At 43.3% G+C, this 24,308-nt stretch overlaps 1 protein-coding gene across 4 annotated transcripts; it reads left to right on the top strand.

The window, feature by feature from the left end:
* The first annotated feature begins 4,822 nt into the window (after nucleotides 1-4,822).
* On the top strand, nucleotides 4,823-22,421 carry DYTN (dystrotelin). 4 transcript variants are annotated; one of them, XM_069985255.1, is made up of 7 exons: nucleotides 4,823-4,972; nucleotides 5,092-5,132; nucleotides 8,906-9,009; nucleotides 10,326-10,396; nucleotides 12,132-12,291; nucleotides 20,722-21,169; nucleotides 22,094-22,421. In XM_069985255.1, the coding sequence occupies exons 1-7, from the start codon at nucleotides 4,923-4,925 to the stop codon at nucleotides 22,195-22,197; spliced, it is 978 nt and encodes a 325-aa protein (XP_069841356.1). In that variant the 5' UTR covers nucleotides 4,823-4,922; the 3' UTR covers nucleotides 22,198-22,421. The 4 variants fall into 4 exon arrangements, with proteins under 4 accessions (XP_069841356.1, XP_069841355.1, XP_069841357.1 ...); XM_069985254.1 differs by having other exon boundaries at nucleotides 5,092-5,160; XM_069985256.1 differs by lacking the exon at nucleotides 10,326-10,396 and having other exon boundaries at nucleotides 4,823-5,132.
* Nucleotides 22,422-24,308: the final 1,887 nt, after the last annotated feature.

Raw genomic sequence — 24,308 nt, 5'->3', positions numbered from 1 at the left:
ACCCCAAATATACAATGTAAATTGTTTCAGATTAGCACTGTGTCTTCCTTATTAAATTCGCCAAGTTGTCAGTGGGAGATAACCATGCTGCTTGATGGGAAAAATGCTAAAAGGATTTTAATATTGGATGGGTGTTTTGTGTTATCTGGCTCTGCGATGTCCTATAAGTGGTGATGGGCCTGCCATTGTTGATCTGCAACAATGTTTAGTTAGGTGGTACATGACAAAGTAATGAAGGCCAGGACCCAAGCATTCCTAACAGGACATTGCCGAGATCATCTCACTGCATCCTCTGGCTTGCCTATTTATAATAGAGTGTACTGGTGCCATCTGGAATCTTCCTATTCAGGAAGTGTGATTGTGAACCAATTTTACATGTTTTGGTGCAAATGAAAATGAAAACAGCAAGAAAACACCCAGAAAAGGAATGGTTTGGAGGTGGTGGTCACAGACAGTTGTTCTAGTCTTATCCTTTCTAACGGATTCTTCTTTAGCTTTGTGTTTTGCTAGTATCCTTATAAGTATACATGAAGCAACACCTTCAACTCATTCAGGTTGCACAGGTAGTCCAGGCCCTCCAGCATCGTGCATACATATACACAAGGTTTGCTGCGGCTCCGAGTAGGGTCTCAAGAACTTGACACAAATACCACCAAGACATGATCCATTAAAGAAAAAAAAAATGCCAGGGATGTCATAGGGCATCAATCCAGAAGGAAGGGACAAGAGGAGCACTGCCAAAAATGACCCCCAACAAATTACTGTTGTGAATGTTTCTGATCAAACTCTCAAAAACAGATTACATGAGGGAGGTGAGAGGGAACAACTGTGCTTGCCGCTTAGCACCATAAGGTTTTATTGGCACTCCCCTAAGAACGCCAGAATTGGTAACATATGAGAGTATCTTCACACTAAGCACATGTGACAGATGTGAAAGAGACTGAAAATGCGATCGTTATGCTGCCTGCAACATACAGCATGACCAGTTTAGCAATAGGTCTGTGATGGTCTAGAGCAGGGGTCCTCAACTGGCGGTCCGCGGTCCAAACCCGGACCGCGAAGGCCAGCTGTCCGGACCCCAGGCCTTCCATCCGTCCGGATCCAGCGGGACAATAATGTCCGGCTGTACCGGGACAGCTCCCATGTGTTCCGCTCCCCACCGCACTGCCTCCCGCTCCATAGGCGTACTGTCCTTAGATTTCAGTACGCCTGTGGGGCTTGGGGCAGTGTCGGCCCGGCCCCCGGCTGATACGCACTTTGCTGGGGATTCCCCGGGATATCCCCAGAGACAGCCGCAGAGGGGGAGCGAGGTGCTAGTTGTTGTTAGTTGTTTTTTTTTTGTCCAGGTGACATGTACAAGGGGGCCATCTATAGGGGGAGAGCACACAGGGGGGCTATATACTACAGGGGGGCTATATGGGAGGGGGAGAGCACACAGAGGGGCTATTTACTAGAGGGGGAGAGCACACAGGGGGGCTTTATAATACAGGGGGGCTATATGGGAGGGGTAGAGCACACAGGGGGGCTATATAATACAGGGGGGCTATATGGGAGGTAGAGAGCACACAGGTGGGCTATATAATACAGGGAGGCTATATGGGAGGGGGGAGCACAGGGGGGGCTATATACTACAGGGGGAGACCACACAGGGGGGCTATATGGTAGGGGGAGAGCACAGGGGGGGCTATATACTACAGGGGGAGAGCACCCAGGGGGGCTATATACTACTGGGGGAGAGCGCACAGGAAGGCTATATACTACAAGTGGAGAGCACACAAGGGGGCTATATAATACAGGGGGGCTATATGGGATGGCGAGAGTACAGGGGGAGAGCACAAGGGGGCTATATACTACTGGGGGAGAGCGCACAGGGGGGCTATATACTACAGGGGGAGAGCACACAGGGGGACTATATACTACAGGGGGGCTTTATGGGAGGGGGAGAGCACAGGGGCTTTATACTACAGGGGGTCTAAATGGGAGGGGGAGAGCACACAGGCTTTATACTACAAGGGGGCTATATGGAAGGGGGAGAGCACACAGGGGGGCTATATACTACAGGGAGAGAGCACTCATGGGGCTATATACTACAGGGGAGAGCACACAGGGGGCTGTATACTACAGGAGGGCTATATGGGAGGGGGAGAGCACACAGGGGGGCTATATACTACAGGGGGCTATATGGGAGGGGGAGAGTGCACAGGGGGGCTATATACTAGAGGGGGAGCGCACAGGGGGGCTATATACTTCAGGAGGGAGCAACAGGGGGCTATATACTACTGGGGGAGTGCACAGGGGGCTATATACTACTAGGGCAGTCACCCCCTTTGTACCTTATTTGAAAGGGTTGGTGAGAGAGAGAAAATGCCAGTTTTCCAACTAATTAGCATCAATTCTGTATGAAAATAGTTGAACACTGTGAAAAGTAACAAAACACGTTTCCTACTGATGTTCAGCTCGGACCTTCACCTGATAATAGACCCCAGTAAGTGGACCTGCACTAAAAGTTGTTGAGTACCCCTGGTCTAGAGGATTGCACAAACCTCCACATTATAGCCTGTGGTTCCCTGACTGCTTTTAGGTATTGGGATAAAATCCTTAGAGACCTTTGCATTGGACCCTGGACCCCCTGGTAGGGCTGGTGTTAAGGGCTTGGAGGCAAATTAGGGGAGCAGGCAGCATAGCAGCACAAACAGCTCCCCTGCTCCACAAATGTTAAACAAAAAATGGGGGGGGGGGGGGGGAATGGTACGTAGCCTTGGGGGTCTTTATTATACAGTAACCCCCTCTCACCATATACTGTTCATAGCCTAGTGAACAGTATACAGGGAGGGGATGGGTATCCTGTATGATACAGTGCCTCCCTCCCGATATACTGTTTACTAGGCCCTGAATGGGGGAGGATAACCTGTGTCATACAGTACCCCCCTCTACCATATGTAGTGTACAGGAGTTAAGGGTCTCCCTAAGGTTGAGCAGAGAATAGACCCTATATTATATTGACAGATTTATAAATGTATCGATAATTCTTTATTGTGTTATAGAGAGGAGCCAGATGGGTCATTATAGCTTTTCATCTATACACCACTCTCAGAGAGTTACCATAGCAACACCAACTGCTTACATAGTATTTTTATTAACTAGAAGTTGATCCAACACAGTAACGTTTTTTCTAGTTCAAGGGTACAAACCCCCTTGCCGGATCTGCAGCGAGTCTCCTTGCTGCGTTTTTGCAGCGAGACTCGCTGCAGATCCCAGCCCTATACTTTCATTAGCAGAGAAACTCGCAGCAGGGATGTACATCCCTGCTGCGATTTTGTCTGCAGCCCTCCCCATTAACCCCCTAGCCGCTGGACATTATACATTACCGGGTCCCCGTTCCTGCTTGCTTCACGGCCCGCCCGGCCAATCAGTGCGCTGCGGCGGGGCAGCGCACTGATTGGCCGGGCGGAATGTGCCGGGAGCCACCGAAGCAAGCAGGAGCGGGGACCTGGTAATGTATATCCTGCCCGCAGCCCCGATCGCCCCCAGCCCCCGGCCGCATGATCGCCCCCCGCACCCCCCGGCCGTACGATCGCAGCCCCGATCGCCCCCAACCCCCGGCCGCACGATCGCCCGCCGCAGCCCCCGGCCGCACGATCGCCCGCCGCAGCCCCCGGCCGCACGATCGCCCGCCGCAGCCCCCGGCCGCACGATCGCAGCCCCAATCGCCCCCAGCCGCATGATCGCCCAACGCCCCCCCCCCCGGCCGCACGATCGCCCCCCCCCCCCCCCCCCCCCCCGCAGCCCCCGGCCGCACAGGCTGCGGGGGGGCGATCGTGCGGCCGGGGGCTGCAGGGGGCGATCGTGCGGCCGGGGGCGATCGGGGCTGCGGGGGGCGATCGTGCGGCCGGGGGCTGCGGGAGGCGATCGTGTGGCCGGGGGCTGCAGGGGGCTATCGTACGGCCGGGGGGTGCGGGGGGTGATCATGCGGCTGGGGGCGAACGGGGCTGCAGGGGGGGCGGGCAGGATATACATTACCAGGTATCCGGAACGTATGAAGCTACTTTTACTCTCTATTTCCCACTCCTTGTTTCGGGTTACAAAATACTGATGGAAACCAATGACCAATGTATTCCTGTGTGGAAATGGCCCTTAAAGGGTTATTCCATCCTAGGAAATGTATGGTATATGGAAAGAATTTGCCATAAATAGCTGATAGATGCAGGTCCTGCCTTTTGAAATCTGTACCTATCTCCAGAACCGGGGTCCACCAACTCCCATTCTGCCTGGTGAGATGGCCTGCAGCAGTCTCACCTAAGTGGAGTATGAATAAAGAGATGGCCATGAACATCTACTGGCCTGGATTTGGGGTAACCCCCATTCTGTACATTATAAACCTGCATCTATTAGATATTAATGGCATTTCTTGTGGTTGTGCCATAAATCTCCAAGGTGGACATATTCTAAATAATACAAGATTTTTGAGGTTAAACCACTCACAGGTAGATCAGAACTTCAGTAGTTGTCCGGGGGTTACTTAAACACTCCATCAGTTGCAGTTTACTACTTTATTGTGAATTCAATATATTTTCCAAGGAGAATCTGGAGTGAACAATAAAGGTGTGTCTTATGGTAAAGTGTGTCACTTAACCTCTGATCAGCTTCATTTTTGTAACCCTGACATCATCACGCCCCTCTCTTACATGTACAGGGGGTATCCGATCCTTTAATTGAGGTTTTGTACTTCCAGGCTCACACATGAAGGTCTCCATTTGCTTTTGCGTTTCCATGGTGATATTTGGTTTCTATAGCAACCGGAAATTGCGGCGTATTACTCTGCTGAAAGAAAATAACATGGCTGATAAATTAGGGTGACATGATCTATTGAAATGAAGATGAAAGAAGCTACTTTAATTATTAAAGCCGGGCATGACTAATTCATGCCCCTCTTCATTACTCCTGTTTGCAGAACCTATTTCCTTGCGGCTCGGTACACACAGCTTTTCTCTAGTATACGGGATGTAGTATTCATGGACCAGGTATCTGGAATAAACAGGGAAAATACAGCTCTCTCTCACAGTGTTATTCTCTGCTAATTTATTTGTGCAGCACAGCTAACAGGAGAGAAGACAGCGAGCACCAGAGCAAAGGTAGGAGGCTGTACTATCAGATTGCAAGGTAATATATGGAGATTTACTGTAGGGCCATACATTTACCTTCTCTATGCAAAATTGTAGATAACATCCTTTTGTTGCCAGTTGGCTATTTCTATGTTAGTAGTAGCTGAGGGGTAATACCTTGCTTGTAGCTCGTATGTACTTTTATAGTTTTCTTTTTAGTTTCTTGCTTTTGTGTTTTGCTGAATTTACACACACACACACACACACGATAGATAGATAGATAGATAGATAGATAGATTAGAGTGTTCCCTCAAGTTACAATACTAGGCTATGTTCACACTACGTAAAATAACGGCCATTGTTTTCAACGGCCATTATTTTGAGGCCAAAACACCGGCCGTAGTTTCACAACCGTACGGGCTAGTCGTGAAACTAAGGCCATTGTTTAATTTTGATTCCTAGCATGTTTATAAACGGGATGAAACAGGTCATTTACTTTAAAGACTGCACCCAGCTGCATTGAAATCCACGGCCGTTGTTGGAGCATTACCGGCCGGAAATAATTGACCTGTTCATTTTTCACGGGGCCGTATAAACAACGGCCGTTATTTGATACGTAGTGTGCATTCAACGGTCGTAGTTCCATTGCATTGCAGTCATATTAGTGAACCTCAAAACAACGGCCGTAGTTTTGCGCCACGGACTACGGCCGTTGTTTTACGTAGTGTGAACATAGCCTTAATTGGTTTCATAAAGATTTAAAGAAAAATAAGCCAATAATGAGTATGGATAACAATAATCGCTTCGTGGAATTGGTGTAAACGAGCGAACGACAAAGGCGAGATCGTTATATTGTCGTTCAAAATTGTTTTTCAGCATGTTGAAAAAAAATCGTTGGTCTTTGAAAGATAATTCGCTAATCGGTTCGTAAAATTAGAAATTTCAGTCGTGTGTAAAAAGATTTTAAAAAAACTAGGTGTGTCGTATGGTCATGATCACCCCGGCGCAAAATAATCGTTACACTACATATATCGTTCACGTTTCCACATGTGTTATGTGTTATTGTTCGCTAAAAAAAATAGTTTAGTGATCGTTAACGAGCGGTCGTTAGAGCGAGTTTATGAACGATAATCGTTCTGTGGAATAGGGCCTTACTGGTAAATAGAGATGAGCGAATCTGACATTCCAATTGGGCATTAAATTTGCTTTGTAGCAGTTCGCAAATTCACCAGATTTGCTTTGCAAATTTACTAAACATGGCGGCCGCACATGTTAGCTTACAGAACTGTCTTTTGGCGGGAGCAAGGAATTATCCATAATCCCTAGTACCTGTCCAATCAGCTGCAAACTCCCCCCACCCAATATATAAGGTGATTGGCTTCCTGGAGGTAGACAGTCGGCTGTGTATAGTGGAGAGCAGGTTACAGCAGGTAGTTAGAGCAGGGAGAGAAATACAGAGAGATAGGGACAGAGAGAAGAGGAGGGTGGATTGTGGGGGGGGGGGTTGTGAAGCCATTGTCCAGTATACCAAATAACCAGGTGACTGTTGTTCATTATACTGTGTCACAGGGTGCTGGGTGTGCATTATAGGAAGTCACAGTGAACACAGTGGCCACTACTGTCTATGTTTGCCTGTTTTAATAAAAAATCGTTTGTATGCAATTCGCTAATATTCGCAAATTTGCATGAATATTTGCGAACTCCGCAAAACGAATTTCAGAGTGATTCGTTCATCTCTACAGATGAGCTTATCTCGCTCATCTGTGGGCAGACATAATCAAGTTTTGGTTATGTCTGCCCACAGCAGATTCTGTGGATTTTGTGCAGTATTTTCACCAAAAAATCATGAGGATTTTGGTGCTGAGTGTGGGTTAGGTTTATATAACTTGCTGGACAAAAAAGCCCACTTTTTTTGTTGCCCATTGAAACTGATAAGGGATGTTCACTAAGGGCCCTATTACACAGGACAATTATCGCACAAAAAATCGTTAAATCATTCGAATTTAAGTGATAATCGTTTTGTGTAATTGCAGGCAATGATCGAAAAATCGTTCGTGTGTCATTGATCGTTGATATAGATCTGAACCTAAAGCCATTGTTAATCGTTCGCTAATCGTTCGCTGTAATTTCACGTTCCGCATTTTTTCCCTAATCATTCAGTGTAATTGCACATTGTTCATTGTTTTGCTGGGAACAGAAGGAATAAACGATCATAGTAACGATCGCAATAACAATCGTAGTACCTATCGTAACTAATGACCATCGTTCTGTGTAATATGGTGAACGATTTCAGGTTAACGATAAACAATCTCATTTGCGATTGTTTATTGTTAGTCGTTTATCGCTAAAAATCGCTCCATGTAATAGGACCCTAATAATATCTAATTAATCTTCAAATGTGCCAGATTTATTACACTGACTAGTCTAAGTTTAGATCAACTATTAGTTGGTTTAGCTCACATTCGAATAATAAACCCAAATTTTGGCCAATCAAAACCATGCCCCCTTTTTACCACGAGCATGCCCCTTTGCATATTAATACACTTTTCTTCTTGTCCAAAAATAGAGTGTGGTTAAATGGCATAGTAAAAGTAAATAATAGATCATGTCAAACAGTTTTTGGTGCAATTTACAACAATCATGGAACATTGGCAATAATAAGTCTGCCCCCCAAAAAACTTGCTAAATGCAACATTAAGCCTAGTGAAAGCAGTTATAGATTAACTTTGTTTAAATGGCCACCGTCATGAGTGACATGTCAAAAAGTTTGATCACTCGGGATCTTAGTGTTCAGACCGTGACCGATCAGGAAAATGAGCCAGGAGAAGTCTGTGTACTGAGTACTCCTGGCTCAGTGTCATTTTCCGACCTGGTTGACTATATAGATTTACATTATGTGGCCACCCAGGTCCCATAACACAGAGTCAGGAATTGTGCGTCCAGGGCTATTTCCAAGAACATACTTTGTGAGCACTACATTTAACCATATTAATAACAGTATGGTGCAGTATGTAAAAAATTCGAAGTTTTCATAATATTTGGATAAGCCAAAACATTGGAAGGGTACTCCTGTATAAAAAATGTATATGCTGCTGGAGCTAGTGAAAAAAAAAAAAAAAGTGGTACTTTCCTACTGTACTTTCTACTGGCACCCTTTGTATCACCATATAATGCATTGCAAAGCCAGAAATTCCCCTGACTCTATTGATTTTAATGCAGTCACATCACAGAGGGGAGGGGGTTTCGTCACACTGGGGGCGGGTGGGCCTGCCTCCACTGGTTCAGGCTGGGCTGGTGCCCGAGAATAGAGTGTGGGAATCGGGGAGCCGTTAAAAAAAAAAAAAGACCACGACATCACCATCCTCATGCCCGCGCCGGTCTATTCATGTCAAAAACTTAAAGCGATGTACCTAATGGTACATTCGCTTTAAAGGTAGTGATGAGCGAACCTGCTGAGTGTTTAGGTTCATCCCAGTGGTTGGAGAAATTGGATGCAGCCCTAGGGAGTCCTTGAAAACATGGATACAGCCTATGGCTAATTGACAATTGGCTCATTTTTGGATAAAATCATTCTCAGATGAGGCGGGGGCGACCTGGAGACAGAGCATGGCCAGACAATGGATCATTGTCCATTAAAAACTATTAAATAAATGTCAGTGTCAGCTAAAAGACCAAAGAAAGTAAGTAAAATTAGGTCGGTTGTATAGTTGTATCATAAAAGTTGAAGCAATCACTTAGCAATGAAACCGCTAAGTCTCAGAATATTTTCTGATAACCTGGAAATGTGTTTTTTTACATATTAGAAATGAATTATCACCAGCCTGAACAAGAAGGTAATGAACCATCGGGAGAATACAAGGAGGGAAAGATGCATATTCCTGAAGTACCAGAAACTGCACCATTGCAGGTAGAACACTTATCTATTACGCTATCTTCACACTATCTGAAAACAACAGCCATATTTCATAACAACGACTAATGTTGTGCAAACAACAGCTATTATTTTTTTAAACAAAGGACGTTGTTTGCCCAACAAAGGCTTTATGCCACCATATAGTAAGTTATACTTATGGCAGACATTAAAGTGCACCTCCAGTTATAGAGAAAACAACAATAACTGTAACTTCAGCTGCAGATTCTGCTTTTATTTAGTAGGATGGCCTACCCATGGTCTGCCTTCTAGAAGCTCTTTCCTATACAGTAAGAAAGACAGCTTCCTGCTCTGGCCAAATTTTCGTGTGTTCTCTTTAGGGAGGGCTAAGACTGCTCTGGCTGAGGCTCATCTCTCCTGGAATAGGAGGGTCACAGTGAAAATGGCTTTTTCACATTTTACCTCCTCACCTTTCAGAAGCCATAACCTTTTCAATGGTTTTTATATAAAAAAAAAAAACCAAACATTATTTTTTTTTTCTTTACTATTTTAAGCTCCCCAAAGGGAATATTACCAGCAATCTTTAGCTTATCTTTTGGTTACACTCTCCCCAATCCCAGGGATTCTAAAAGATAAGAGAACTAGCATATATTTTACAGCTGTTAATGATTATTGTTATATTTCTAGTATTTTACGTATAATTATACCATCTAAAGACATGATTACATGTTTTGCATGTTTCCACTTACTGTCAGTTCCTGTAAAGATCTCAGTGTGGCCTGGTTAAACTTTCTTTTTTCTGTCATTAACCTTGTACGATTATTTTCCATTGAACTAAATTACCCTGTGTAAAGATTTACAAAGCCAGCGAGATGCATATACTAAGAAGCTTCGGTCCTGCAGGGGTTTGTGCATTTGGGAATGTGCTTGATATTATGACAATATATTGACCCCACCACTAGAAGTATTTCAAGTACAAAGTAGCGAGTACCTCAATAATTCTAATTGAAAATTAATGTTTTGGAAGTAGTGGCGGATTGACTGTATCATCGGCCCTGAAACACCCCCCCCCCCCCCCCCCCCCCACACACACACACACACACACACCAGCACACCACCCTGCCATATCTATAAGCACACTAAAGATGTTCTGTCCTGATTAAAAGTACCCCTCAATTTGCTCTGCTATGTATGAAAAAAGCTATGGTTTAAGAAGAAAAAAAGATAAAAATGTGGCAAAAATCACTTTGCAGAAAGGGTTACTTTACACTTGTCTGCGTATGAAATTACCATTCCACCATATGTGAACATATTTTTTCATTGTAAGAATTATATAATTATGTTCTTTCTAGGCTCTCCAATTTATTAAATCTGAGCTGCTAAAGACACAAAAAACCATAAAGGACCTACAGAGTGAAAGACGGTAAGCTTCACGTTTTTTTGTTTTCAACTTCTCATTCTTTCCATTTAGGCATTTTTGCACAAGGTTTGCATTACTCCTTTAGGCTAGGTTCACTTTACGTATATTTCAGTCAGTATTGTGGTCCTCATATTGCAACCAAAACCAGGAGTGGATTGAAAACACAGAAAGGCTCTGTTCACACAATGTTGAAATTGAGTGGATGGCCGCCATATAACAGTAAATAACTGCCATTATTTCAATATAACAGCCGTTGTTTTAAAATAACAGCAAATATTTGTGCACTAGTATTTTGTGCACTAGTATTTTTGCAAAGAACAGCTCAAAGATGTATGGCTATGGTCACATTATGTTTAACATGCTGTTAAACTGCCGGCCGCCGGGCTGCATTCAGGACGTTCCTAAAGCTGAAACCTCTGTATCGGCTGCAGAAATGTTCTTTTTTTAACATTGACTTGCAGGCACCGTTGGGTGTGCCCACAAATTAATTGGACATTCACTTCAATGTAATGTGCGGCTGCCGCACATTTCATTGCGTAAACAGCTATTATTTCTTGACATTGTTCACTGAACATCGTCCGGAAATAATGGGCAGGTACATTATTTTAATGCCGTTCTAAAGAACGGGTGTTAACATAACATTCAATGCAATGCCGCCCCTGCAGTAAAGAACAGACGCTGATTCCATTGCAATGGGCCTATGGGCGGTCAGATATAAGAGGAAAGATATGATTTACTTTTCAGGCACAGTCAGGCCTAACTTGCAGGTATACAAGCAGGGCTGTCTTAGGCTCTGTCCCCTTTTTCCTTTACATAGCACAAGCTAAGCCATGTTCCTGCTGTGTTCCTTCCTGATCTAGCTGTTACTAGAAACAAACATAGCCTAACAGCAGGCAGTGGACAGCAGAGTGTAAAGCAGGTAGACACTTAATAGTCAAGACTTTATAGCTTTTTTCTTATGGTAAGGAATAAGTTTTTGTAATTTATGTGATTAACAAATACTGTATGTTACATAATACATATTGATTATAAAACAAATGCAAGTTGTTTGTAAAAAGTAAACATATAGGGGAGATTTATGAAAGGGTGTAAATATACACGTGGTGTAAACTGCCCACAGCAACCAATCACAGCTCCTCTTATATTTTACCAGAGCTGAAAGCTGAGCTGTGATTGGTTGCTGTGGGCAGTTTACACCAGGTGTATATTTATACCCTTTCATAAATCTCCCCATAAAGTCATAATTTTTGAAGCAGCAAGAAACTTATTCTATATGAAATCCATATGAAAGCAGAGGGAAGCAGAAGTACCACATGTCCCACTAGTAGTTTATGGTAAAAAGATGACAGGTCTGTACCACACAGATCCATACCACAGCCCTGTGCATGAGCCATTAATGTACTATAGAGACGGATGCTAACAGTATGCAATTAATCTTGTATGAACTTGTAGCCAGGTTGCTGCTTTCTTATCTAAAACTTATATATGAATTGTACTGATTAGTAGATGAAAACCTGGACTATAATAATTACAATCACAATATGAGATCAGACAACAATCCTTTTCATAGACAGAACAGTAAAAGTAATCTCATGCTTTTTTACTAAGCTGCGTGCGGTGTTGAATAATGGAAATAATGATTCTCCCTTCAAATTATATACACTAGTTTTCAGGGCAGCAATAAGAAGCACTGTCTCAAGTCACATAGCCTTTAATCACTGTATTTTCTAACATTCAGGTTACTGAGGAAGCAGTTAAGCCACTGGACTGGGGCAGTGCAAGTACTCCAAGAGTCTCAAGAAAACAATCATTGCAAAGTAGAGACCCAGATACATATGCTTGTAGAGAGCAATGAATGCATGAAGAAGGAACTGACGGAGCTACGGCACAATATGCAGGTATAGTAGTGTGTTTTTCAAAATCATTGTTTTATCAATTTCATGATAGTGTAGCTGAATGCAGCAAGATGGTTGACAAGGCGAGGAGAGCTTTAGCTCCCCACTCTGCCAATCACTGTTGTGGCCACAAGAGGCCGTTTCCTCCCTTAGAGCTGTGGGACATGAGTGATGTCACTCCTGCGCTCACAGAGCAGGGAGAGAGTTGATATCAGAAGACTACAGTACTGCAACTGCACAGCAGGTAAATATGGCTTTTTTCCCCTTAGTTATAGAGGAGGAGACCTATGGGGGTGGGTGGGGCTGACTCCTGGGAAGGATGTTATCTATGGGGGTTGGGGTATGGGATGTGCTGGCTAACTGAAAAGGGGGTACCTAATGTACAGGTAGAGTCCACTCACAGTGGGGGTGGGGGTCTCTAACCACCAGGAGGATTACCACGGAGATTACTGCTGGGGAAAGGGGTGGCTGCATGGGGAATACATACCAGGGGGATTACCTACATGACATGGTGCTGGAGGGGATGCCTACATGGAGGATACTACCTTTTTTTTGGGGGGGGGGGGGATTGCCTGCACAGAGAGGTCTAAACACTAGATAGATGCACATAGGGGAGTCTAACTTCTATATGGGGGCACAGATGACCTTAAAGGGAACCTGTCACCCCCCGTGCCGGGGTGACAGGCTCCCGACCCCCCGTTAGAGCCCCCTATACTCACCTAATCCCGCCGGGTCCCGCTTCTGGATCCGGTTGGGTGACGGAGATCTCAGCCGCTGCAGCCCGGCGCGCGCGCTGAGAGATGAGTCCAACGCTCATAGAGAATGACGGAGCGCTGGACTCTCCTGTCATTCTCTATGGGTGTTGGACTCATCTCTCAGCGCGCGCGCCGGGCTGCAGCGGCTGAGATCTTCATCACCCGACCACCTCCAGAAGCGAGACCCAGCGGGATTAGTTAAGTATAGGGGGCTCTAACGGGGGGTCGGGAGCCTGTCACCCCGGCACGGGGGGTGACAGGTTCCCTTTAAAGTGACTGTACCACCAGGCCCAGGCAGAAGCACTGGAGGCGGGCCGACCCAGCCTTAGTAGGAGGAAACCCTAGCCCGCCTATGATAGGGTTCCATTGATTCTAATGCAGTCACGTCATGGAGGGGCTGGAGTTTCTTCCCACTAAGGGTGGGTCAGCATGCCTCCAGTGCTTCAGCCTGGGCCTGGTGGTACAGTCACTTTACTACTACATGGAAACAGAGGGAAATAATATTGGGGCACAGAAGGCCTAAGTACTATATGGGTGCACAGAGAAACTGAATTTCAATATGAAGGTACAGAGGGGCATCAATACTATATGGGGGTGCATACGGAGGGTCTATCTTCTATATGGAGGAACAAGGGGGAATAATCTACTATGTTAGGGTATAGATGGTGGCCTTTTTACTATATGAGAGCATAGAGGAACCCTTAGAAGATAGAAGAATGCATGGATGGCTAATTAGAAAACAAAAACAGCGCCATAGCTTCCTCTATGTTGTTTGTGGTATTACAACTTGGTTCCATTCTCTTTTAGTCTTTTCCACTGTTCTCAGTCCCTGTTCATTATGAATAATGTAGTAGAAAATACCCTTTATTATTCGGAAAGCATTGTCATGTACTGAGGTTCCCTATGGGTAACATAATCGGTTGGGGGCCCACTGAGACTCACTTGCCCCCACCCAGGCTGAACCCCTAGCTAAGCCCCTGAACCTGATAGTGTGTTTTCACACAAAAGTCACAAAAGTATATTATGGCAGGGCACATCACAAAAGCTGCAGCTGATCGGCAATATACAGAGTGATTGCAGGATGCTGATGGGATTCCCTGGCAGCTGATGGATTGACAAAAGCTGCTAAAAATCAGGACATATTTGGAATTTCCATGTTCACACAGGCCTATATAATACGGTTAGCATGTTCTTTTTACCACGGTAAACAGTGTAAAAAAAATATATAAAGTTAAGAGGTGGGGTAATATTTATCAAGACTGGTGTACCTGTATGTGGTCTAAGCTAAATCCCCATCCCCATAGCCCACGCAGCCTCATAAATCTGCAACAGCTTTGGAGTGGTCTTGCCATGACCCACCAACACCTCCTGCCCTCATATCAGGAGAACTGTAAGTCACACATTGTTGAATATGCGCCTTACAGAGGTACGACGGCTTGAGGGATTGCAAAATCCCCTCCATAATTTGTATTTTTTTTTTCATAGGGCTTTTTAAAATTAGCCAGATTGTGGAGCTGTTAACAAAGACATGGATGGCCAGATAGTCGAGATGTTAACAAATTACATGGATGGCCAGGCATCTCTCCTTGGCTTCCCTATTAATAAAAGCTGATTGTCAATGTTTTCTCATGGTATTGCATACAGCCAATTACCACCCAACTTCACTATATAAAATAATCCCTCTTTTATATATACAAATTATTAAGGGATTATTCCTATCTCTTTTTGTAATATAATCAACACTGAACCCAAATTTGATCTGTGAAATTGTGCTTTGTAGTTAAAAAATTTGTACAAAAAGTATTTTTTTTTTTTTAGATGGAACACTGTTGGTAATTCCCTCTTTTTGTGTTTTTCTTCGCCATTTTTATCCCAAAAACAGACAGTTTGCCAATTGATAAAACAAATCTGAAAACAATGTTTCATTGACTTTAATGAGCACTGTGCAATGCCTCAGTGCCAGAATAAGGATTTATTCACATTCACATTACCCACATTTACTGTATACGTTGACATATTGTGGCCACCTGTGCTTTTAAGTCCTGCAATTTTACAGTATAAGTTAATGGACCAAATATAGTGACTAGAAGACTACATTTGGTCCTTTTAAAAAAGGACATGGCTTGGGTATATGTCAGTATACGTTGATATACCATTGCAGACATACTTGCAACGGGATGGACATCCCGTCCCATTAACCCCCAGCCGACCAGAGCTCATACATTACCTGCTCTGCAATCCGGCTTGCTTTGGGGGTTCCCGGGGGGCACGTCCCGCTCAGCCAATCAGTGTGCTGCAGATCCGTCCTGTGTGAAGGCACCCTTAGACATTTGGACAATTATGTTAGGCAATGTCTATCATTTTTGGCAATAATATCACTAATAGGCTGATTATTATAGGAGAAGCCATTTTCATATATGACCTTCAGGACATTAAGGAAGGGTTAGCAGCTCGTAAATTAAGTTTACATTAACCCTTTAAGGACGAGGCCAATTTTCGTTTTTGCGTTTTCGTTTTTTCCTCCTTGTGTTTAAAAGGCCATAGCACTTGCATTTTTCCACCTAGAAACCCACACGAGCCCTTATTTTTTGCGTCACTAATTGTACTTTGCAATGACAGGCTGAATTTTTGCATAGAGTACACTGCGAAACCAGAAAAAAATTCAAAGTGTGGTGAAATTGAAAATAAAAACGCATTTCTTTTATTTGGGGGGAATGTGTTTTTACACCATTCGCCCTGGGGTAAAACTGACTTGTTATGCATGTTCCTCAAGTCATCCACACATAGAAAAATACAAGGGCACTCACCAGTCCGTACACTTGCTTTATTGTTCCATCTTATAAAATTGCAGATTAGCGGCCGGTGAGGACGCCAAACACCTTCAGCATATGCTGTATATGCTGCTGCATATGCTGAAGGTGTTTGGCGTCCTCGCCGGCCGCTAATCTGTAATTTTATAAGATGGAACAATAAAGCAAGTGTACGGACTGGTGAGTGCCCTTGCATTTTTCTATGTGTGGATGATTTAAGGACTGTATACTCTATCTCCAGCAAGAGAGCACCACATTACACCATATAAGGGAATACTCCACCCATCCAGCCACATGTCCTAGCTTCCCAGTAGTAGTGCCGGTGTCTGTATCTTTTCCAAGACTGTTCCTCAAGTCGTTACGATTAAAACAATATATAACATGTATAACTTTTCTTGTATCTGATGGCCTGTAAAAAATTCTAACCATTGTTAACAAATATACGTTCCTTAAAATCGCTCTATTCCCAGGCTTATAGCGCTTTTATCTTTTGGTCTATGGGGCTGTGTCAGGTGTCATTTTTTGCGCCATGACATGTACTTTCTATCGGTACCTTGATTGCTCATATACAACTTTTTGATCGCTTTTTATTAAATTTTTTCTGGATTTGATGTGGCCAAAAATGCGCAATTTTGCACTTTGGGATTTTTTTGCGCTGATGCCGTTTACCGTGCGAGATCAGGAATGTGATTAATTAATAGTTCGGGCGATTGCGTACGCGCCGATACCAAACATGTTTATTTATTTATTTACTTTTATTTAGAACCTGGGAAAAGGGGGGTGATTCAGACTTTCATTAGGGGAGGAGGCTTTTTACTAATAAAAATACTTTTTTTTTTTTTTACACTTATATTAGAAGCCCCCCTGGGGGACTTCTAGTATATACACTTTGATATCTCATTGAGATCTTTGCTGTATAGTTATACAGCAAAGATCAATGAGATCGGCACTCGTTTGCTTTCGGATGCTGCAGCCGAAAACAAACGAGTGCCGAGTCGGGGTTGGCGCCATCTTGGAGCAGACCCCGGCCGGCAGCAGGTACAGAGATCGCTCCTCCGGGACAGCTGCCTCCGATTACCTGATTAGTGGGCACGGCGATCACACCGTGCCCACTAATAGTAGCGGTCCCGGGCTACATGCGGCACCCGGGATCGCGGCGGTTCAGAGCGGGGTCGCCGCGCAGCCCTGCTCTGAACACCTCCTGGGGACATATGACGTACCGGTACGTCATATGTCCTTAAGAAGTTAAAGGAAGAATAAGAAGATTGAAAACGTTTTATCTGACCTTTGTTATATATCTTACTAAGGAATATGTTATATTTTATGGCCAATCAGCATAAAGATTTCATCTGAAAGCAGAATTACTTTCTTAGTTATTGTTAATGTCTATATATCAGTACAATCAACTGGTAAAACATTTATACATGTATACAGGTATTGTACACTTCATTGTTATGTATGGAATGAGGTACAAAGTCATTCTGGTTATGTATTAATTTTTGTTTACTATGTCATATATCTTCAGAGACGTAATTGAGGTCTGAGTTAGGGGCAGGCAGATATGAGAGAAGGTATGTATTGATGTAGAATGACCTTTTTGGTATGCTGCACATAGCAAGTTTAAGTGGATATGATTACCTTCATCCTTTTTGCTCCCAGAAGATAATAAAATTAACCACCTCAGAGCTACATAGTTCCCAGAATAGGTATACTGTCTGGTCTTCAATTATCCTCTGTCATTAGGTGTTGAACATAAAATATTAGGTAACAGGATGCAACCTAAATAACGCTACAGAAATGATGTGCAAAATGGACTATAAGATATGTCACCAAACAATAGTTATAAGGTAGGCACAAACTCTGCAACAGCTCTGACCTGTCCTAAAGAGGTTTTTCAGGAATATAACATGTCTGATATTTTGCACAGTGTGCAATAATAAAAAAAAAAATTTTTTTTTAAAAAAAGGTCATAATCACCTATCCCTGATCCCTTGCATCTTCTGGTGTGATATTATATGGTCCTCTGCTGATCACCAATTTTTCCTGTGTCCAAGTCGGAGTCATCTCAGCAGGAAGCCGTATTGTCCAAACTCAGTAAGTTATTGGCTGAGCAGGCAGTTTCTGCAGAGAGGACTCAGAAACAGACATTGCCTTTATTTTATTTTTTTATTAAAGGGGTTGTCGAGCGTAAGTCATTTTATCAGATCAACTGGTGTCAGAACGTTATATAGATTTGTAATTGACTTCTATTAAAAAATCTCAAGTATTCCCTTATTTATGAGCTACTATATGTCATGCAGAAAATGTTGTTTTATTTCCAGTTTGACACAGTGCTCTCTGCTGCCATCTCTGGCCGAGACAGGAACTGTCCAGAGCAGGAGAGGTTTTCTATAGGGATTCATAGAAAACCGAGTTCCTGTCTCGGCCACAGATGTTAGCAGAGAGCAGTGTCAGACTGAAAATAAAACATTTTCAGCATGACAAATAGTAGCTAATAAAAACTGGAAGACTTGACATTTTTTAATAGAAATAAATAACAAATCTATATAATGTTCTGACACCAGTTGATTTGAAAGGAAAACACATTGGCCCAGATTTACTGAAACTTTCTCTGTGCAAAATTAAAGTAGACAGTCTTCAAATGCTTCAGATGTATCAATGTGGTGCAGGCTTTTTGATAAATCTGTTGCATCTGAATACTAACCACTTCAAGTTTAGACTAACTTTTAGTTAGTTTACCTTGCACAAAAAATGTTGTGCCTGATTGTGGTGTATTTTTAATGCACAGTATTGCATTTTAGGCCACACCCCTTTTAACAATGACATGCCTCTACCTGTACATATGGCATGGTGAGCCGTGTCTACTGTTTTGTATGCTAAAACTGTGAATCTTCCTCTGTCGCAAAGCTACAACTCCTATCATGAACTGTCAGCAGGATACTATAGACCTTGTAGTTCTGCAATCTGAGCCACTGGTTGCTAAACTACAACTTCCATCAAGAAGTTTCAGTAGGTAATGATGGGAGTAGTTCTGCAACCTGGAGAGCCACAGGTTGGGAAACACAGCCTATTTATATTAGTCCCCAACCTCCTCTGCCCAAGTTCACCTCTCCTGGCTCCTGGTCTGCACCAATGCTCTGACCTCTTTTGGTCTGGTGTGATCGGGAGCTAATAGCACTGCCCTGAATTATGTAATGGTACACGTTTGTGTCCGTTATCTTGCACTTGCTGTGGTTCGCACTGCACTTTGGTCATCTATTTGATCTTTTTCAGTTTCCTGGGGGATTGCGCTCCTTCTAGTGGCTGGCACTCGCCTGTTCACCTGTATTTAAAGGCTCAACACACAAGTTCTAGCAAATTCTAGATCACCTGAGGGTATTTATTGCCATCACCTCCAGATCTATGTGCTCAGTTGTTGGTGTTGTTCGAGTCAGCAACCACCTCTGTGCTTCCTGTCTTTCTGCCATTTCCTTCGGCTCCTAGCGACATTTTACTCATTTGCATCTTGCTTCATCCCTGGTTCTCAGCTCAGCTTTGGTCTGGTTGACGTCATCCCGTAGTACATTAACATTTGCTGGTAATTCTGGTCCATCTAGTTCCGGGCTCCAGTACTCCTACATTCTCTTCATTTAAAGGAAAAACAAGAGACAGCGCTCCATGGCGCAGATCAGCTTGACTAAAAGGGGTAAAGGGATAGAATATGGTATCCCTCACCTGATAGAGTTGCGCTGAACAGGAGGCACAACTCTCGGAATAGCATGAAAAGTATAAACCTGTGAACTGCAGCCACTCCCGAACTCCACCAAGAGAATAATGAGGAAAAACACCACCAAAATCCAACAACGGGGATCCAGGCGCAGGTCCGACTAATGGTGACCAGATGAATAATGTAAAACTATAAAAGTTTATTAAAAAGATCCAACGCGTTTTGGAACCATACCAGTTCCTTTTTCAAGAGTCATATAAAAGGAACCGGTACGGTTCCAAAACACGTTGGGTCTTTTTAATAAACTTTTACATTATTCAACTGGTCACCATTAGTCGGACCTGCGCCTGGATCCCCGTTGTTGGATTTTGGTGGTGTTTTTCCTCATTCTCTTCATTTGGCAGTGGCTGGGGACCTTCTCTGAGGGTAGCGATCTGGTAGTTTCCCGCAGCAAAGCCCACTCTGCCGTGCGGCACGCTTTGGTAGAAACCAGGAACTCCTTAGACTCCGCTCCTTGGAGAGGGTACATCAGCACTCCTCGGTGATCCAGGGGATTCACCTCCTTGGGCCTAGACCTTCCATTACAATTACACAGGAAGTGGCGAGTGGCAGGCTCCCATGCTACTGCCAGCAATCAGCTATTTCATTGTATCAGTGATCTGCTGATGCAATAGAATAGACAGAGAAGACTCTAGTCCTCCCAAAGTAGCTGTCACTTTCTCAGCTGATTTAGAAGAACTGCAGAGTGACAGAATGTGATAAGGGGTGATAGTGGACTGCCCTAGTGTACAGGCCCAGTTGCAATAGGGACCTTTGCTTCTTATGCTATATTGTATGTGATTTTGGGCACTAGTCATTGCAGAGGTGACAAAACTAATATACAAAATGGGCGGTAAACAAAACTGGAGTTATTTAGTTTGAAAAATGATGACATAGAAGTGATTGAACAGCTGTGTAAAACTGATTGCCAGAAAGGGCCACCTGACTGATCGAGCTCTGTGCCGATCACCTCCAGCCATCCAGGACCCTTAGATTACAATCATCTTCCAAAAACAAAAATCAACACCTAAATACTGTCATGAAACAGGGAAAGGATAATAGCTTTGAAGTCCTTTTATGTTTTATTTATCCATGTTACCATATTTCATGTACTTTATCTTAGGGTATGATTCAGTGCTGCAAATTAAAGCGAGGATCTAATGTGAAAGCAAAAAGGGTTTCCAGCTCTGTTAGGTGGAATGCAGTGGATCCTGCTCTAATGGATGACTCTGTTAACAGAAAGCGGAAGGACTTCCAAAGCACGCAGTTCTCATTACAGAGAGAAAATGACCATCTCAAAGCACAGAATAAAAGGACGCTGACACATATGAGACGATTATGTGAGTCTATAAAGACTGCTCCTTGTCACAAAGAAGTTGGAAGAATGGGAAGTGGCTATTGTTTAGGATCTGATAAAGTAGTGCCTGATGGATATGACTGTGAAGTAGAAGATGCAACAGATAGCCAACCTGCATCCGATTCTCAAGTTTTACTTGTGAGAAATGAAGAGGCAGAACTTCAGGATATGATAGAAAAATTGAAGAATGCTTTAGCCCTTCAAATAAAACCAGGTATAATACAATACAATCTGAAGGCAACTTTTCATAATTTTTTTCTCTATATTCTAAAGCATAAAAAAGGTATATTTTAGTGGATATTTGCCATTTACATTATCCCAACTTACTTATTGAATAAAATGAAACACATATATAGTAGATATATCATATTATACTTTAAACTTTTTTTTCTAATTTTATACTTAAAAAACATGGTGGTACATCCTCTTTAAAGAGGCTGGCTACTTTATAGTAAAATTATGTACAGTATTAGTAAATGTACTCATAGCCCCTATTGACAGCAGGTCCTTGTGTACCCCATAGAGCTAAATTCAGCCTCCCCTTCTGTAAGCTGTGCTGTCCTGCTCTGTGATGAGTCTGTTCATAAGATGGCCTACATGGAGAAGCATGCAACCATATCCCACCCCCAGTGTCCTCTATAGGCATATACAGGCTCAATGTTGAACACTTGGGGGCAGGGCATAGTCACATGCTCCTCCATGTCAGCCATCTTATGGACAGACTCACCACAGAGCAGGACAGCACAGCCTGGGGGAGAGGTGGCTGATTTTAGTTATATGAGGTACACAGGGAGCTGCTGTCAGTAAGGGCTGTGAGTACATTTACTAATCCTGTACACTAAACTATTTTGCTATAAAGAGGCCAACCCCTTTTAAGCAGGCACATGGGAGGCTGATGGCAGCACTATTATGTGCTACCTTTACCACACAGCAGTGTTACTTTATTTTACTGTACTGGTATTAATGGAGGTACTTAGAAGAGCATATGCCACAGGCTGCTTTAAAACATCACTATTGAAAATCTAAATTTGTTAACTTGTAGATTCTCTGCTGAGCATAAACTATGCAATATAGTTTGAATTCATTTTGAATTTAAAAAAAGTTAACCCATTAATGTTTGTTTTTTTGTATCCTGTAGGACAAATACCAGGTATCAAACAGGAACTGCTGCACGCTGTGGGACAAGTTTCCAGATGTTACACTCATCTTATAAACAAAATAATTGAGCCAACATTAAGATGACATTCGAACTGGAGAGAATGGAACGGCTGCACATCCCATCTATGGCTGATACTAATGCCGCTAGGCCTATATTAAAAATCAACACCAGAGTGTCTGTATATGAATTGATCAAGCCATATTGCCCCGTGTACCACCGCGCAGGTCCTCTGGTCCACACGGGTCCCTACGCTAACTCCACACCATGTTGGTCAGCGACCGCCAACCCCGCAAAGCGTGCATGTGCAGGGAAGGGAGGCCATGGAATGGCCCTGCAACCCCAATGTCACAGGACTAGACCCAAAAAGCCCCACCAAAACCCGGCCTGCACCACCGGCGGGGAAGGCTGCCCCCAAACGACACAAGCATGGATATGGTATTACACTTACCATGTGAGCACATGAGGACATGTGAGAACAAAAAAGTTAACCCATTAATGTTTGTTTGTTTGTATCCTGTAGGACAAATACCAGGTATCAAACAGGAACTGCTGCACGCTGTAGGACAAGTTTCCAGATGTTACACTCATCTTATAAACAAAATAATTGAGCCAACATTAAGATGACATTGTTATATGTATTCTCCAGGATTTGTAATTTTTGAAAGATTTGGCATTTCTTTTATTTATTCCATTCACTCAACAATCCATGTACTGTACACACTTACTGTATAGATTTTACGATCAAGCAGATCTTAGTTATGGATCCAATTTACTGTTTATATGCTACACATGCAAAGTCAAAAATACAGATGAATTATAAGACCAATTTGATATTTCTTCAACCCCAGGGGCAGGCTGGGCATATGTGCCCCAGATGTGCAATGACCAGGCTGGCAGGGAAAGGATGGCTCACCCATGGTTCTGCTAAATATTTGCCAGATTCCCAGGTGAGCAAGACATTTAGCACATACAAAGTTTGAAGCTATACAGTGGATAAGCAAGTGGGCCTAATACTATATGGTGGCACAGATTGGATTTACTACTATAAAGAAGCACAGAAGGGCCTAAGATTCAATAGGGGCACAGAGGAGGAATAACCATGATATGGGGGTACAGATGTGCCCAATTCTGTATTGTAACACAAGGAATCTCTCTACTAAATGGGGGCATAGAGAAGGCCTAATTATTTATGGGGAGCACAGAAGAGTAGAGATGAGCGAACCTCGAGCATGCTCGAGTCGATCCGAACCCGAACGTTTGGCATTTGATTAGCGGTGGCTGCTGAACTTGGATAAAGCCCTAAGGCTATGTGGAAATCATGGATATAGTCATTGGCTGTATCCATGTTTTCCAGACAACCTTAGAGCTTTATCCAAGTTCAGCAGACCCAGCTATTCAAATGCAAACATTCGGGTTCGGATCGACTCGAGCCCGAACCCAGTTCGCTCATCTCTACAGAAGAGGCTTAATTCAATATTAGGAGCACAGAGGGATCTTATTTCATATAGGGGCACAGAGGGTCCCTGTCTACTAAATAAAGGGCCTACACAAGAAAAAGTAGAGCCTTCCTCTGTATGTTTGATGAAGGTGCTAGTTTGTTGGAACTGAAACACGTTGCAGTTTTTATTGTTTTGTTATTTTTAAATAAAAGCACATTTGCACCAAGTTTTCTGCTAGAGCATCATCGTTGTATCCTGGTCTTGTGGAACTTCTTGACTCCAGCTTCACCTTGTGTTTGCAGAGTTTCCTATTTACTTTTGTACTGTGTGAGCTGATGCTTCTGTGCAGTTGATGGTGCTGTTACATTGGTATAATACATCAGGCTGTATTGTTGAGAGATTGGATTTGTGCTGTGTATGGAATTTCTTGTTCTGGGTACCATGCAAGTAAAATGCAGACTCATGGAGTTGACCATGTTAATTAATATTAGGATTTTAATTTGGTTGCAATTCACACATATTTGTCAAAGTATGGCTGCTTCCTGGCTGCAAACAGTGCCACACCTGATAATAGCAAGTATTGCAGCTCATGTCTATTGAGGTAAAAACGCCAAAGCTCCAATGCCACACACAAGCAGATGTAACAATCATTTTTAGAGGGAAGCAGCAAATTTTTAAAAAATCATTTACAACTGAGAATCTATCACACTGAGGTTATTTTCACACACCGTCAAAATGATAGCCGTTTTTATCGT

This window comes from Dendropsophus ebraccatus, chromosome 9 (genome assembly GCF_027789765.1).
Source record: "Dendropsophus ebraccatus isolate aDenEbr1 chromosome 9, aDenEbr1.pat, whole genome shotgun sequence".
Lineage (NCBI taxonomy): Eukaryota > Metazoa > Chordata > Amphibia > Anura > Hylidae > Dendropsophus > Dendropsophus ebraccatus.
Note: the sequence above shows the minus strand (reverse complement) of the source record. Positions and strands in the feature narration are given on the sequence as shown.

What these genes read in the sequence shown, in the direction of transcription:
- DYTN (XM_069985254.1), top strand. Translation starts at nt 4,912, where the DNA reads ATGACTAATTCATGCCCCTCTTCATTACTCCTGTTTGCAGAACCTATT. An exon ending in ACCTATTTCCTTGCGGCTCG is followed by an intron (nt 4,973 to 5,091) that starts GTACACACAGCT and finishes TTATTTGTGCAG; the next exon opens with CACAGCTAACAGGAGAGAAG. An exon ending in CTGTACTATCAGATTGCAAG is followed by an intron (nt 5,161 to 8,905) that starts GTAATATATGGA and finishes TTTACATATTAG; the next exon opens with AAATGAATTATCACCAGCCT.